Source organism: Penaeus monodon, chromosome 31 (genome assembly GCF_015228065.2).
Source record: "Penaeus monodon isolate SGIC_2016 chromosome 31, NSTDA_Pmon_1, whole genome shotgun sequence".
NCBI classification, from domain to species: domain Eukaryota; kingdom Metazoa; phylum Arthropoda; class Malacostraca; order Decapoda; family Penaeidae; genus Penaeus; species Penaeus monodon.
Genome location: NC_051416.1, coordinates 24370494 through 24371801, shown reverse-complemented (window position 1 = coordinate 24371801; position 1308 = coordinate 24370494). Strand labels below are relative to the sequence as shown.

Here is a 1308-nt window from a genome sequence, read left to right as displayed (position 1 = left end):
AAGATATGGAGTCACTGTTCACAGAAAGTATGGGTGTAGGTTTTCTTTTATTGTAAAAGTTTGTTCAGTGTCCATATCATGTTCTTATTTGTGTATCTAATATACCTATTTGTGTTGCAGGTCATCCTACGTCTTAATGTTGATGAAGCAGAACAGACATTAGGCGACAGAAACCTCTTAGCAGCTATACTAGAAGATAAAGAAAGCTTAGGGAAGCTATGTAAACAGTAAAACAATTACTAGATCTTAAAAGAGAATTCATTATGTATATAAAGCATTTTGCTCCCATTCATTTCATTTGGAGGTGATCATTTTCATTTAAGAATCATTGAGGCATAAATTACACCCAAACTGATCATTTAACTTAGTAGAATTTTGTGAATATACCTTTATGTTGTCGATGACACAGCTTTTTTAGTCGGTTTGCCTGTTATCATGTGTTTTAGCTCAGTGAAGTAAATGAGGTTTTATTTAAAGCGTGCTTGCATGGATGATGTGTTGATGCCTGTGGTTGCATGCCAAAGATATTGTTTTTTGTTTTAGAAGGCCATACATGCATGAATATGTTTTATAGTGAAAAGATTTGTATGAAGTGTGCAAGAGGTACTAGTGCAAATGAGTTTGCAATTTTCAGTACTATTTTTATATAGATTTGCTACAAAATTTAAATTTTCAATTTTTATATACTAGAAATATAATTTTCTTGAGAATTACTGGAAGTAGCAAATTATATGTAAATGGATCATACAAGTGCAAAATGTTGTGATTCTAAGTCACAAACAAAATCTCTTGTGTAACTTGTTAACGGATTTGAAGAAATCTTCATTTCAAAGCTTTAGGCAGAATATATAAACTAATTATTTAGGGATTAATACATAATTTATTATAATATTTTCTGTAATATGGAATGTTGTTTTAAGTAAGTAATTTCTTTCAGAAGTGAAGTTTCACATAAAGAATCATTTCCCTGTGTAAAGATCTTGTTTAGTTTGTAACCCAGCATTTTTAGTGAAGTAAAGAATGCGGGTATTGTTTTATATGTAGACTTAATGGCAAAATAAGACCAAATTATGTTTGAAAATAAAGATCAATTTAATACGTAATTTAATTATGCCTGTCTTCATTTAATGAAACTGATGTAGGGAGAATGTTAGCAGTGTTAAAGGGAGGCTCACCCTCTGATATAAAATATTTGTTATAGTCATATCATTAATACCAACAATATGTGACTTTCATAATGTGCTATGTTGTGATGTGATATAATGACATCACAACCTTCTGCAACATCATATTTTGCCCCACAGTATC

General features: G+C 30.5%; 1 protein-coding gene across 1 annotated transcript in view; it reads left to right on the top strand.

The window, feature by feature from the left end:
• LOC119593126 (cell division control protein 6 homolog) overlaps nt 1–659 on the top strand; it is an 8453-nt gene extending 7794 nt beyond the window's left edge. The window contains 1 exon segment of the mRNA XM_037942091.1: nt 121–659. Within this exon segment, the coding sequence (XP_037798019.1) occupies nt 121–231 (111 nt within the window). The 3' untranslated portion in view covers nt 232–659.
• Nucleotides 660–1308: the final 649 nt, after the last annotated feature.